Source organism: Microtus oregoni, unplaced genomic scaffold (genome assembly GCF_018167655.1).
Source record: "Microtus oregoni isolate MIOR12 unplaced genomic scaffold, Mior012 000028F_ref0000031, whole genome shotgun sequence".
Classification (NCBI taxonomy): domain Eukaryota; kingdom Metazoa; phylum Chordata; class Mammalia; order Rodentia; family Cricetidae; genus Microtus; species Microtus oregoni.
Genome location: NW_024543087.1, coordinates 9,344,436 through 9,356,536, shown reverse-complemented (window position 1 = coordinate 9,356,536; position 12,101 = coordinate 9,344,436). Strand labels below are relative to the sequence as shown.

Here is a 12,101-nt window from a genome sequence, read left to right as displayed (position 1 = left end):
TACAAGCAGGATTGAGTTACGGACGGCCCCAGGCAGCCGGTGTAGGCGCTGCCAGCCAATGCAAGCAGCCTCGCCGTGGCTCCTAATCCAGAACTAGGATTCTGTAGTCACAAGGCACTTGTGACGATCTCGTGTTAAAGAAGAAATGAACGACTGACTTGGCTGGTAATAACCTTCAGCACCGGATTCCAGATACCTCAAAAACCAGCATCAAGGCTTGCAGTTGAGAGATGCCAAAGCAAGGAGAGGGGAGACCCTTGGCTGCTTTCCCCACTCCAAGGCTTTCTTCAGCTCTTCCAAGGACGGCTTGAACTTGTGGGTTTGGGCTACCATGAGGCATTCCTGGTTTCTGTGTCTGAGTTTCAGTGTAGTTGCTAGCTCTCTTAGCACTGACCCCCATGATTCAATTCTGCAGTATGCACTGCCTCTCAAGTGCCTATGGAAACAGGCCAGGGGTTCCCGTGTCCTGCGAAGTAAGTTATCTGGGAAACACAGCCTGACCTATATTTGTACCTTTGACGTTTAATTTAGGATTGTGTTTTTGCACATGTGTTAGAGATAGGTGATGCCCTTGATTAAGAAGCCAAATGCCAGAATGAATAGAAATTTTCACTATGTTCTTTTAAAAAATTGTGTGTGTGTGTGCGCGCACACACACACACACACACACACACACACGAGCGCATGCTGTGTGACACGACACATATGTGGAAATCAGAGGATAAATTATGGAAATCAGTTCTATTTTTCTACCATGTAGATCCTGGTCAGACTTAGTGGTAAGAGCCTTTACCCACTAAGCCAATTTGCTGCCCCTGGTTTGTATATGTATATGTATCTGTATCTGTATGTGTATGTGTGCATGTATATGTATGTGTGTATGCATACATGTATATGTGTATATATGCATATATGTATATTTTTCCTGCATGTATGTCTTGCACTACGTGTTTGCAGTACCCATGGATGCCAGAAGAGAGCGCCACACTATCTGGAATTGGAGCTTTCCTCACTATCTTCAGTGCTCAGTTTGCTAGGAAAGGTGATGAAAGCCAATAGATGCTTTACTATTGGTATTCAGGCAGAGAGTTACTCCAGGGGGCACTGTTGACATTGAACATAACTAGGTGTAGGGCTGCAGGCCACCCCATCCTTCTCCCACTTTGTCCTAATGTATCTCCGTCATTGTAACCACACCCTCTTCAACACCATTTCCAAGTGCCTCTGCCAAAGGGCTGCCTCTGGTAGTAGCTCTCGGTAGACACCATTGAGTGCTTTCAGAGAGCTGATGTGTGCTCCATCTCTGGGCCTGTGCTTCTGTGGCAGTAGAATAGGACATCCCATAAACCTATTTTGTATTTTTATGACCTAAGATTTACATAATAGCTTATGCTTGCGAAATAGCAAGTATTTATCCTGTACAATATAATTTGGAATATGGGTCTCTTTGTTGATTAAAACCAAGAACATTCTGTATTAGTTAGCTGCTCTGTCTTGCTTACCTCTCCTGTTACTCTTTATAGCTGCATTCATGATAGTAAAATATATAATGGATTATAGGCTTCATCAGTATATTCTCCTTTTTTGACACATCATTTCTCTGGAACTAGTTTTATGGTGAGAATTTTGAGAAAGTGCTGAGTCCTACAACTCACACAAAATCCAGCTTTCTCTGTTAGCAGATGTGTGTACAGTTGGCTGCATCGAACACTTAGATATTTTATCTGATTGAAAATTAAATGTAGCTGGTGGTCAGCTCTCTTGGGAAGCTGAAACCAACAAAGAGATATTGTTCATTGGCGGAACGACAGACCTAGGCTAAAGCCCTATGATACTCATTGATGCTTCTCTGAACTTTGGGTTCCAAATGAACTCCCTTGTATTTCATTGAGAGAATTTGGACATTGTGATTCGGTTGTTCTCTCTGCATCTGGAATTCATCAGAGCACAGTAGAGATGGTGGTCCCTGCTCACACTTCAGCATCCTTGAGCAGAGAAAACAAGTACTAGTGATGTTGGAGGGAGATGAATGCTTGGTGGGGGGGGGGGGGGAGTACGAGGAATTCAGCTGGAGATGCCTTTCTTTTTCTTTCTTTCTTTTCTTTTATTTTTTTTAAGATGGCCTGAGGTTTCCTTATCTGGCTTTGAATTTTCAGTGTAGCCGAGGTTGACCTTCAGCTCCTGCCTCCACCTCCGGAGAGTTACCACATGCTCAGTCTACAAAGGACCTGGGATCAAACCCAGGGCCTAGTGTATGCTAGGCAAGTGCTGCACCATCTCTGCCATCCACCCTCCCCCCCCAGAGCTGCAGCCTCAGTCCTGGATTAAATTAGGTGATTCGAGAAACTTTGTGGAGGAGCCGGAAAGAGAAAGGCACTCTCCGGGCCCTGCAATGTCTCACATGCTGCTGAAAAAGCACAGGCTGATTCGACCTCTGTGATCCATAAAGACCGAGTTACACAAGCGGACTGTAGGTGTGCACAGGACAGTGAGGAGCTCCAGCTTGTGTCCCTGCAGTGTGTTTATGAACTTGGTGATTTTTAAAAAATCATTTTGTAAAATTGAAATAGTTGCAGGGGGAGAAAGAGAGCACTGTGTATGCATTAGTGTGAGTGTATGTGTGAATGTGCCCCAGCACGTGTCGAGGCTGGGGTCAACACTGGGTCTCTTCCTTAATCTTTCTCTACCTTGCTTTCTGAGGCAGGGTCTCTCACTGAACCTGAGATTTGCCAGTCAGGCGGGGCTGGCTGGCCAGTGAGTCCCTGGGGATCCTCCTGTCCCCACCTCTCCAGCACCATGGTTATAGGGGACATGCTTTTTGATGTGGATTCTGAGGAATCAAACCCAGTATCTTAAGCTTGCTCAATAAGCACTTGACTGAACATCTCCCCAGTCCAGATGAGCTTTTCATTAGTTTTTGTTAAAGTACATGACTACATTAAATGATAGATAATATCATTTGTTTTCTAAGCAAACAGCAGGGAGGGAAGGATGGGGGAGCCCAGACAGGCATATGTAGGCAGACTTTTCTGTCCCACCAGTCAGCTCCCAATAATCACGTAGACACTTATTATTAATTATAAATGCTCAGCCAATAGCTCAGGCTTGTTACGAACTAATACTTACATCTTAAACTAACCCATACTTCTTATCTATGCTCTGCCATCTGACTCAGTACCTTTTATTAATATTGCAAGTTCATCTCCTGCTTCCTCTGCATCTTCTCAAAACTCCCAAGATGACTCCTCTTCTTCCTCATGCTCGCTTTTCATCTGCCAGTCCCATCTAACCTCTACCTGTCCAGCTATTGGCCAGCCAGCTTCTTTGTTAAACCAATCACAAGTGACACATATTCACATAGTGGAAAGGAATAGCCCACAGGCATACTCACTGTTTTTCTTCTCTTTGTGATAAACTGTCTGACAAGCAGCAACTTCAGGGAAGAGAGGGTTATTTTAACTTACGGTGTGAGGAAGTCCATGATGGCAGGGAAGGCGGGGGATGCTGTGTGGCAGTGGGAATGGCAACAGCCATTTGTTCACATCTAAGAGAACCAGAAGCAGGGTGGGCTATATGCCCTGAGACCCACGCCTTAATGATCTACTTCATCCAACTTGGCCACACCTCCTGAAGGTTTCCCAACATCTCAAAACAGCACTACCAGTTGGGGACCAGGTATTTAAATTCACGAGCCTGTGGGACAGAACTCCTGAGAGCGGTGGGTCCAAGTCCAGCGTCACGTGTACCATTGCTGTTGTTTTCCAGCTGGGTTCATCATCTGGTGGCGAGAGTCCTCTGATATTGACAAGGTCAGAGGAGCCGGAAATGTCTCTAGGAGTTAGGAACAGGTTTTGTAGGAAAACCCAAAAGCAATGGAGTGGTGTCTGAGGCGCAGGCCATGGCCCCCACTCAGTGTCAGCAGCCCCATGACCTTGGGTTGTTGCTTTCTCATCTCCTTCTCGGAATGACTAATTATCTGCTAGATGTGGTGCTTGGCGCTTTATGTACATCATCTGATTTAATGTGACAAGCTGTAAAACACTGGGGGCCCGAATGACACAAGATAACCATTGAGTACTTTGCCAGCTCTCTCTGGAGTGCTTTCTCTCGGTGTGACATTCAAAGTCCCAGGCAGACTATGCTTCGCCTTGTGATGAGCTTGCTAGCTGAGGGCAGACCACAGGAGGGTTTCTTGGTTTTGTTGTGGTGTGAGCCAGGGTGTAGGAATGGCTCTCCCATTCCTGGTTGTTCTCTTCTCCCTGATGTGACAGAAAGCCGTGTTGTCTGTAGTCATCAGAATGAGCTGGCTTGGTGGTGGTTTGACCATGTCTTTACCCACATCTGATGGAGAAGGGTCATCTGTCTATTGGTTAAGGTCATTTGTCTATCTGTTGCTTTTCATTGGTTAATTAATAAAGAAACTGCTTGGCCTTGATAGGACAGAAAATTAGGTAGGCAGAGTAAACAGAACAGAATGCTGGGAGAAAGAAGCCAAGTCAGGCAGTCGCCATGATTCTCCCACTCCAGACAGATGCAGGTTAAGATCTTTCCTGGTAAGCCACCTTGTGGTGTTACAGAGATTATTAGAAATGGGTTAGATCAATACGTAAGAGCTAGCCAATAAGAGGCTGGAACTAATAGGCCAGGCAGTACTTAAAAGAATACAGTTTCCGTGTAATTATTTCAAGTAATGCTAGCCGGTGCAGGAGCCGGGTGGCGTGACGCAGCCCGCTATTCCATACAACACACATCAGCTCCCCATTTCACTCTACTTTGGGATGGGGGTGCTTAGACGTGACAGACGGGAGCTGGAGGGGAAGCAAGAAACAACCCCTGCTCTGAGGGAGAGCCCTCCATAGAAACAATGTTGAGGAAGGGTGTGAAGCCTTCTGCTTTTTCTTTAAGGGTGTCGCATAGCTTAGGCTGCCTTTGAACTCATGACCTTTTACTTCTGATCCTCCTGCCTCTACCCTCTAATGTTGGGAGTACTGGTATACCACATCTTGCCTGGTTTAAGTGGTGCTTGGGAATGAACCCAGAACTTTGTGTATGCCAGGCAAGGATTCTGCCAACTAAGCTATCTCCGAAGCCCAGGGCTTTTTGCTTTTTAATGTATTTACTCTTGACTTATTTCCTGGTATCTGTAAAGTAGTACCTAATGGTTCTGCTATTCCTTTTAGCTCTGATGTCATTTTGATATTCTCTTCTGTCAGTGTTTTAGGGTGTGAATAGATGGACCCCCACGCAGACACCCGGGCCTGACCACCACAGCAATGGCTAAGCGTGCACAGAGTGCCCTGTGCATAGAGCCTACTGTCTCTGTCCCAACTCCAAAGCTCTCTGTGGGCTTGGAGTCTCTCAAAAGGAAACCTCCTTATCTCTGTTGTCCTTGTTTTCTAGATGATGAACCAGGTGGAAGGTCAGCAGAAGAACCTCGTGCATGCCATCGAGTCCCTTCCAGGCTCCGGCCCCCTCACTGCCTTGGACCAGGACCTGCTTCTCCTGAAGGCTACCTCCGCTGCCACCCTCAGCTGCCTTGGGGAGTGCCTCACCCTGCTCCAGCAGAGTGTGCGCCAGGTGGGCCCACCCAGCCACAAGCCAGGGCCCTCCGGTGAGTGCTCCCTTCCCAGCCCCTGAGCTTGCCTGGTTAGATGTGTATTGACCTGTTTGTACATGTGTATATCCTATTATATCCGTCCAGCCCTTCTTAATTTTCTGAGACAGGATCTCACTGTATAGTCCAGGCTGGCTTTGACTTAACTCTGTAGCCTAGGTTGGCCTTGATCTTATGGTGATCCTCCTGCCTCAGCATTCTTAGGGCTGCAATTATGGGTATGGATCACCATGCCCTGCTCTTTACTCTTTGACTCTTTGGGAGCCTACCAACGAGCTCCCAAATTAATATACACAGAGACTTATTATTACTTATGAATGCCCGTCCTTAAACAAATATAGCATAAAAGAATGCAACACATCTTTGCATCATTAAACAAATGTTCCACAACATAAACAAATGTAACACAGCCTGGTGTTGGATTTGCTATGTAGACAAGTTTGACCTTGAACTTCAGATCTTCATGCCTCTGCCTTCCAAGTGCTGGGAATAGAAGCAGCATCCCTGCCCCTGTGATGCCATAGTAGTTCATCTTCTGTAACATTTCCTTGTGTCTCCTGGGACACTGGTTGGCTGAGGCCACTTTGTCTACAGATGCAAATACACTCTGGTCCATCTTTTGTCCCAAGCACATCATATTTTTCTTTCTTTATCTTTTTCTTTCTTCCTTTCTTTTTTATTTTTTATTTATTTATTTATTTTTTTGTTTTTTGAGACAGGGTTTCTCTGTAGCTTTAGCTTTGGAGCCTTTCCTGGAACTAGCCCTTGTTCGACTGACTTCGAACTCACAGAGATCTGCCTGCCTCTGCCTCCCGAGTGCTGGGTTTAAAGGTGTGCACCGCCATTGCCTGGCTCCAAGCATATTTTCAAATGCACCTGCTTCCCTTCTATGCAGCCTTACTCCAGACCCGTCTCTGGGGCATCTTTAATGTTTTCAGAAATGTTTGTAGGGAAAAATAATGAGGTGATTTGGCTTTTTAGTCAAGGCTTGAATATGCAGCTCCCCATTCCTGTCTGTTCTGTGTCAGTAGTTTGCTGGGGACATGTGCCTGACTAGAAGGAGCTGAGGGTCTGTCCTTCCCAGCCTAGCTCTATGGGAAAAGTGGACAGAGATGGACTCAGAGCTGGTTCTGTATTTGGGTTCCAGAGTGGAGGAAAATTGAAGCTTGATTTGGGGTTCAGAGGACTTTGTTGTCTGTTTCTTGTTGGTTGCTTACTGCTGGGGTTATTGTTCAGGGAAGGAGATCCCGCTCTAAGCAGAGGCTGTAACCACGCATTGTGGTTCCGTGTCAGAGCTGGACTGTCCCAGCCTGCTGGGCACAAAGCAGGCCTGGGAAGAGGGGTTGCTGGAGCCAGCTTGGTCAGGATGGTGACAGCAGGGTCCTAGTGGACCTGAATGAGGACAGAGGCCAGACAGGCCATGGGAGAACTAGAGCAGAAAGCAGTTAGTCCACTTTCCCTCGATCTCGTTCCAGAATATTCTCATCTCCCAAGATTCCTGGAAAGTGCTGTTGGTAAGCGTGTCATGCTGAAAACGTTTAAATGTGAGGATCACACGACTATTCTGGGCTTTCCTGGCCATCTGCTTCGCTTTCCTTCTCCACCGCTCAGCGCCTTCCTTTTCTGTCTTTCCCCTCTTCTGGTAAAGCTGCCCAATGCCAGTCACTCTTATTTTACAGTTTTCCAAGACAGAAATGCGAGCATGCCGTCAGTCAGTGAGTAGTTAGGAAAAGCTACAGTCTCTCCTTGTAGTCTTTCAGATGGGTGAGCTTCTTAATCAGTCAAAACAAAGTTCTTGAGTGGCATTTTCTCTGCAAAGAAAGTTGTCAGTCAAGGACTGGGACATAGCCCTGTCAATACAGCGTTTGCCATGTAAGCGTGAGGACCCAAGTTCAATCCTTAGACCTCATGTTAAACCAAAACAGAAATAGTTTGCCTTGGTGCCATGCATTTGTGATCCCAGCAGTGGATTGGGGAGGTAGAAACAGGGACTCCTGGGGCTCGCCAACCAGGCTAGTTCAGTCAGCAAGGTCCAGGCCAAACTAGAGGAACACTGTCTCAAAGGTACAAGATGGCAGCACCTGAGGACAGACACCCCAGGTTTCCTTTGGCCTCTGCACGCACGTGGGCACACCGCTTTCGTGTCTCCTTGGCACGTGTGCAAGTTAGGAACACATGGCTTTCTTCGGCAGGTGTGTCTCACGCTTTCTCAGCTTTGGCAGTCACAGCCTCACTCTGGAACCCTGGAAGGTTTACTGAACCTGAAAGATGAGGTCACCCCAAATCAGCAGCTGAGGCTTCCGGGAGCCATCACCTGCCACAGTCTCTGGGCAGAGGCCGGGTGATCCTCAGTGTCTTCAGGCTCCCGGGAGACAGGACTGATTGAGACATTTCAGCCAAACTCCTGTCTTTAAAACTGTGTGGAGTGGGCACAGTGGCACACACCGCTGGGACCACAGGCGAGACAGGTGGAGGAGTGAATGCGAAGCGAGCCTGGGCTGCATAGAGGCTCAGCAAAGGTGGAAGGAAAGAGAAGGCAGCTGCTGTCTTTCTCCGTTAGCCTAAGAATGCCTCTTGCTCTGGCACTTACGGGTGCCTTTTCCTCCACGTTGCTTTCTGGCTACAAAAACTCTATTTCTCTTATGCTACCTTTGAGTTTTGGGAGAAAAGCCACAAAGGGGGTGGCCACATGTTTTTGTTCTTGTTACACACCACGTTTTGAATCGTTAGTGGTGAAGACCGGGTGCACTTAAACTCCCCGCCTCCCCAGCCGACTGACCGTATTTTTGGTGCTGCCGCGTGTGGGCTGTTGCTGTGTATATATGCTGGTATTGAACCTAGGACTTCATGCTTGCCTGCAAGCTCATTTTTCTGTAGTCACTGTCTTTATATTTTTCTACACGTTAATGGTTAATTCTCTCAATCATTTTGCCTTTGATGTGAGCTATATAATTATGTTTAGAAAAATTATTAATCATCAATTCAGAGCCCAGATAAAATCAGTGAGACGACAGCCCTGAGCATAGAATTTAAGTGCCCCAAATCTCAGGAATCAGGCCTGTGAGGCGGCTCATTGGTAAAGGTATTTGCTGCCAAGTCAGATGGCTTGAGTTTGGTCCCTGGGACCCACAGGGTGGAAAGAGAGAACCAAACCATGAAAATGGTCTCTGACCTTCATGTCCACATGGACATTGAGAAGCACTCACGAGTGTGTGCATGTGCACACCCATTCAGAGTTACAGATGTGTATACATACTACATACCTTAATATAAAAACATCTCAGAAATGGTGGCAAGAGATGCTTTAGTGGACTATTTCAAACTGAAATCAATGCAAAACCAACGCACAATGAACAGAATATCAAATTTTTACACAGCCAAGACTCAGTCAGCTCGGGCTGCGATTGCCAAGACTGAACCAACAGATGCGTGTTTATGGTGGTGCCGGAGGCTGGACTCCATCTGAAGGGTCTTCCCCTCGCCCACTGGTGACCGTTCCCTCCCCACGTCACATGTCACATGCTCTCACTTGCCATGTGTGTGCAGTGCCAGCTCTGGCCTTTTCTTAAGGATGCGGATCCTGTTGAATGAAGGCTCTAGCTGATGGTCTCATTTAGTGTTAAATTGCTTCTAGAAAATTCTGTCTTCAGATCTTGTTGGGTCAGAGGTTAAGACATCACAATATGAATGGGGCAGGGATACAAACATTGAATCCTCAGCAGACAGGATTTCGGATTCAACATTGGTGTGGGGGCAGGGGAGGGGGATGGGACACCAGACACACGGCGGACTAGGTGAGACTAAACCACAAGACTAACCGACTTCCTCTACGTTTTTCAATATTTATTTATTCATTCATGCATGAATCTATTCATTTTTTAAAAAGATTTTGTGTGCATGAGTGTTTTGCCTGCATGTATATCTGTGGATCACATTCATGAATTGGTGTCCATGAAAGTCAGAAGATCAAGGAGGGCCACTGTTGCCTCTGCCTCCAAGGAGCTGCTGGTGTTATAGGAAGGAAAGAGGAAACAGAGTCCAGTGTGTGCCCTGGCTGAGCTCAGACAGCTGTGGGTTATGTGAAGAAAGCAGGAAGCCACAGTGTGCCTTGGGATGCCTTTGGGATGCCCTTGGACCAGGGACCTCCCGGAGGCTTCTGAGCAGGTGATGATTAGCTAGCCCCACCCTCACCCCCGCCCCACTCACCCACCTACCACCCCGGAGGAGGTCTAGAGGGGCAGCCTCTGGAAAGTAGGGATGGCCTGTGCCATGCTCTAAGATGATAATAACTTGGCTCACTGTAGACAGGCTGGAGCCCACAGGGAGAGGGATGGAGCCTGCCAGATCTGGGCTGAGAAGGCTAAGAGGTTTACATTTTACTTCAGTTGGGGCTTAAGCAGCAGGGTTATGTAGTCTACTATATATGTATGTATTCAGAAGTAAAGTATTGAGTATGGCATTGAAAAGAGAACACACACACACACACACACACACACACACACACACGGGGGTGGGATGGGGTGGGGGGCAGGTACCCCACTTTTGCTGTTGTCCATCCTATTTTATGTCCTCCAGTCAGATTCTCTCCGAATGTTAAAGGTTTAAGCCGTTTCTAGACTGTTTTCCCTCCGAGCAAGTTCAGGAAGAGCGCCGACAGACAGGATTGCCTTGAGGATGGGACACCTGAGACCCATAGGACTTAGTGAGCCCCACTCCCCGGGCTGTCATTCTTTTCTCGTTTATCCCTGCTCCTAGGTGGGGAACTGAATCTCCAGGCTGAAAGTGAGCCGAGAGCGACCTATTTATTCACCTTGCTAGATTGCTATGGGGTAAAGAAATCTACCTGTCATTACTCCTGTCCCCATTAATAAGCTTGCAAAGATACATGATAACAATAATGCTATAAAAATCATATTGGAGGAGAGAATCTCTTCTCCCCTCCTAGGCTTTGAAAGAAGATTGGGAAAATGTTTTTGGTTTAGCAGGCTGCTATTTCTAAAAATTATTCTTGCTAGAATGGAGCAGGCATATTGGCTCTCGGTGATGGGTCTTCTTAACATTCCTGTACCTGGCCACACTGTCAACATCTTTCCTGAGCTGCAACTACTAAACAACAGACCACATTTTGAGAGGCTGATAATATGACCCGGTCTTTAACGTAAATATTATAAACTGTTTTTGAAGGTTTGAAAACAGCATTTGCCTATGTTGGTAGAAGGAATTGCTGGCGGCTGGGGAAACGACTCTGGGAAGGCTCTTGTCACACAGGCTCAAGGACTTGGGTTTGCGCTCAAGGGTCGCGTAAAGAGCTGGGCGCAGCAGTGTGCACCTGTATTACACCTGTATGACCAGCTCTGGGAAGGTGGGGACAGGTAGATCAAAAAAAGAAATTAAGATGGAGAGTGACTGGGGAAGACATTTGATGAAAACCTCTGGCCCCCATGTGCTTGAGTACACATGATCTTCCTAGTCTGTGATGACACTGGTCCTGATGCTGTAGGAAAATATGTCTTCCATGCACAGCCAGGTACACCCCACCATGCGTGGCACAAAGCCCATGTCCCATGGGTCTCCTCACAGATATTTCACAGGCTCTGAGTGTTTTGATCTGGGGAGCAGCGGGCATCATTCTTGCTCTTTATTTCAGAAACCATCCTGGGATGGCATGGGCCCACATCACATTCCACAGACCAACTGAAAAATGGGACCCTTGGCTCTTTGCCCTCGGCCAGTGCTAACATAACATGGGCAATTCTACCAAACTCTTCGGAAGAGGAGCACGGCTCCCAGCCGGAACCAGAGGTAAGCGTCTTCCCGTTGCTTGCGTTCGTACTTGTTCAAAAAGTGAGCAAGCGTGTTTGGAACTCGCTCACTGCTTTAAGAGGAGACAAGTTATCAAATGCAAGAATTTCCCAGAAAGACAAAATCAGCCCCTTGCCTGACTGGAATCCCCGCTCCTTTGACCTTGTGTCTGGCAGCTGCTGGGAGCCAATTGCCTTTCTACCAATGAGGAGCCTCCAATTTGGATTGAAATGAACCTGTTTTAACTTCAAATGGGAGAAATTCTAGCAGACCCTCAAAGTATCTAAACGTGCCTATTGGCATGACGCATGACGGGAGCAGTTGCAAGACATGCCGCTCCCCTGAAGTATGGCTTCTTCATGTGGTTCCTGCCCAAGCTCCCACCTCACAAGCTTGACTCCTGCATGCCTCTGACAGCCCAGGGGTGCGATGTCCTCACACGTGTTGTGTGCAGCAAGTTCAGGCCGCACAGGGGCATTGCCCTGCTCTGTCACAGGACAAGAACCCCTGCAGATATCGGCCACCTGCCGGGTCCCAGCTGGTTGCAAGGACTCTACCAGTCTGCCTGCCTGTCACAGCCCTGTTCCCCTAACTCCGCCTCCAAGTGGCCGCCGAAAGGGAGCTAACTGCGGTTCCTCTTGCCAATTTTATTTTCTGTCAGGGATGACAATGATCTATAATTTGA

General features: G+C 47.4%; 1 protein-coding gene across 2 annotated transcripts in view; it reads left to right on the top strand.

Moving 5' to 3' along the window:
- Positions 1 to 12,101, top strand: part of Osbpl10 (oxysterol binding protein like 10) — a 236,862-nt gene that overhangs the window by 171,399 nt on the left and 53,362 nt on the right. For both annotated transcript variants that reach the window (XM_041677227.1, XM_041677226.1), the window contains 2 exons: positions 5,401 to 5,611; positions 11,262 to 11,416. In XM_041677227.1, the coding sequence (XP_041533161.1) occupies positions 5,401 to 5,611; positions 11,262 to 11,416 (366 nt within the window). The remainder of the gene's footprint in view (positions 1 to 5,400; positions 5,612 to 11,261; positions 11,417 to 12,101) is intronic.